Source organism: Empidonax traillii, unplaced genomic scaffold, assembly GCF_003031625.1.
Source record: "Empidonax traillii isolate 1590-97213 ecotype Southwest subspecies unplaced genomic scaffold, ASM303162v1 scaffold6344:size14077, whole genome shotgun sequence".
NCBI classification, from domain to species: Eukaryota; Metazoa; Chordata; class Aves; order Passeriformes; family Tyrannidae; genus Empidonax; species Empidonax traillii.
This window is the reverse complement of record NW_020961537.1, coordinates 4,529-6,164: the sequence shown is the minus strand read 5'-3', so window position 1 is coordinate 6,164 and position 1,636 is coordinate 4,529. Positions and strand designations below refer to the sequence as shown.

Sequence of the window (1,636 nt, the reverse complement as noted above, 5' to 3'; positions counted from 1 at the left end):
AGGGGGGAGCATTGGAAGGATTTGGGGTGGTCGGGGGGGGATCATTTGGAGGGAATTTGGGGGTCCTGGGAGGGGGGGGGACCTGCAGGAGGAATTGGGGGGGATCTGGAAGAGCCCACTGACCCCATATGGTGGAGAATATTGGGGACATAAAGGGGGGGGACCATTGGGGGGAGTCCAAGGGGTTCAATCCAGGAGATTTGAGAGACATCTGGGGGAGAACTGGGGGGATCCTGGAGGGGGGGAATTCTGGACAGGAGGACCCCACTAACCCCCCCTTCCCCCTTATCCAGACAAGACCATCATCATGTGGAAGCTGACCCGGGATGAGACCAACTACGGGATCCCCCAGCGCGCCCTGCGCGGCCACTCGCACTTCGTCAGCGACGTGGTCATCTCCTCCGACGGCCAGTTCGCCCTGTCCGGCTCCTGGGACGGCACCCTGCGCCTCTGGGACCTCACCACGTGCGTCTGGGGGAGGTTTTGGGGGGTCTGGGGTAACGCCCTGCGCCTCTGGGACCTCACCACGTGCGTCTGGGGGAGGTTTGGGGGGGTCTGGGGTAACGCCCTGCGCCTCTGGGACCTCACCCCGTGCGTCTGGGGGGCTCTCTGGGACCTCACTGTGGCATTTTGGGGGGTCCTGGGGGGCCTCCTGGGCCTCTGTGCCCCCCCCCCCAGTGCCGGGATTTGGGTGACTCCCCGGTTTTTGGGGTCCAGGGGGGGTGTTTTGGGGTCCAGGGGGGGATGTTTTTGGCCGCTCCCCTCCCGATGATTATCCAACATTCTCCCGATCCTGCGGGATCTGAGGACACTCCTGCAATGATGAGGGAGGGGAGCAGCGGTGGGGGAGGGAGGGCCAGGCTGGTTTTGGGGTGATTTGGGGCCGAATTGAGGGGTTGCAGCTGGAAACCCACCGGGATTTGTGGAGCCAAACTCATCCCAATCCCCAAAAACCCTTTCCCAGCCCGTTCCAGGTCCTATTTCCCATCCCACTTCCTGGATTTCCTCCCCCTCCAGATTCCTGGGGGTGTTTTTTTTCCCTCCAAAATCCTCCCCCCTAATCCCCTGGTGTCCCCTCAGGGGGACGACGACGCGGCGCTTCGTGGGGCACACCAAGGACGTTCTGAGCGTGGCCTTCTCGTCCGACAACCGGCAGATCGTGTCGGGCTCCCGGGACAAGACCATCAAGCTCTGGAACACCCTGGGGGTCTGCAAGTACACCGTGCAGGTGGGGCTGGGGTCACCCCTGGGGGGTTTGGGGTCACCCCTGGGGGGTTTGGGGTCAGTCCTAGGGGGTTTGGGATCAGTCCTGTTGATTTTGGGTCCAACCCCATTGATTTTGGGCCCAATCCCATTGATTTTGGGCCCAATCCCATTGATTTTGGGCCCAATCCCATTGATTGTAGGCCCAACCCCGCTGATTTTGGGCCCAACCCCATTGATTTTGGGCCCAACCCCATTGATTCTGGGCCCAATCCCATTGATTTTAGGCCCAACCCAGTTAATTTTGGGCCCAATCCCATTGATTGTAGGCCCAACCCCGTTGATTTTAGTCCCAATCCCATTGATTCTGGGCCCAATCCCATTGATTCTGGGCCCAATCCCATTGCTTTTGGGCCCAATCCCATTGATTCTG

General features: G+C 60.6%; 1 protein-coding gene across 1 annotated transcript in view; it reads left to right on the top strand.

Annotated features, from left to right (window-relative positions):
- Nucleotides 1–289: 289 nt before the first annotated feature.
- Nucleotides 290–1,636, top strand: part of RACK1 (receptor for activated C kinase 1) — a gene marked incomplete at both ends in the record, with an annotated part of 5,822 nt that continues 4,475 nt past the window's right edge. Inside the window, 3 exons of the mRNA XM_027911162.1 lie at nt 290–465; nt 1,081–1,281; nt 1,407–1,528. Of these exons, the coding sequence (XP_027766963.1) occupies nt 290–465; nt 1,081–1,281; nt 1,407–1,528 (499 nt within the window). The remainder of the gene's footprint in view (nt 466–1,080; nt 1,282–1,406; nt 1,529–1,636) is intronic.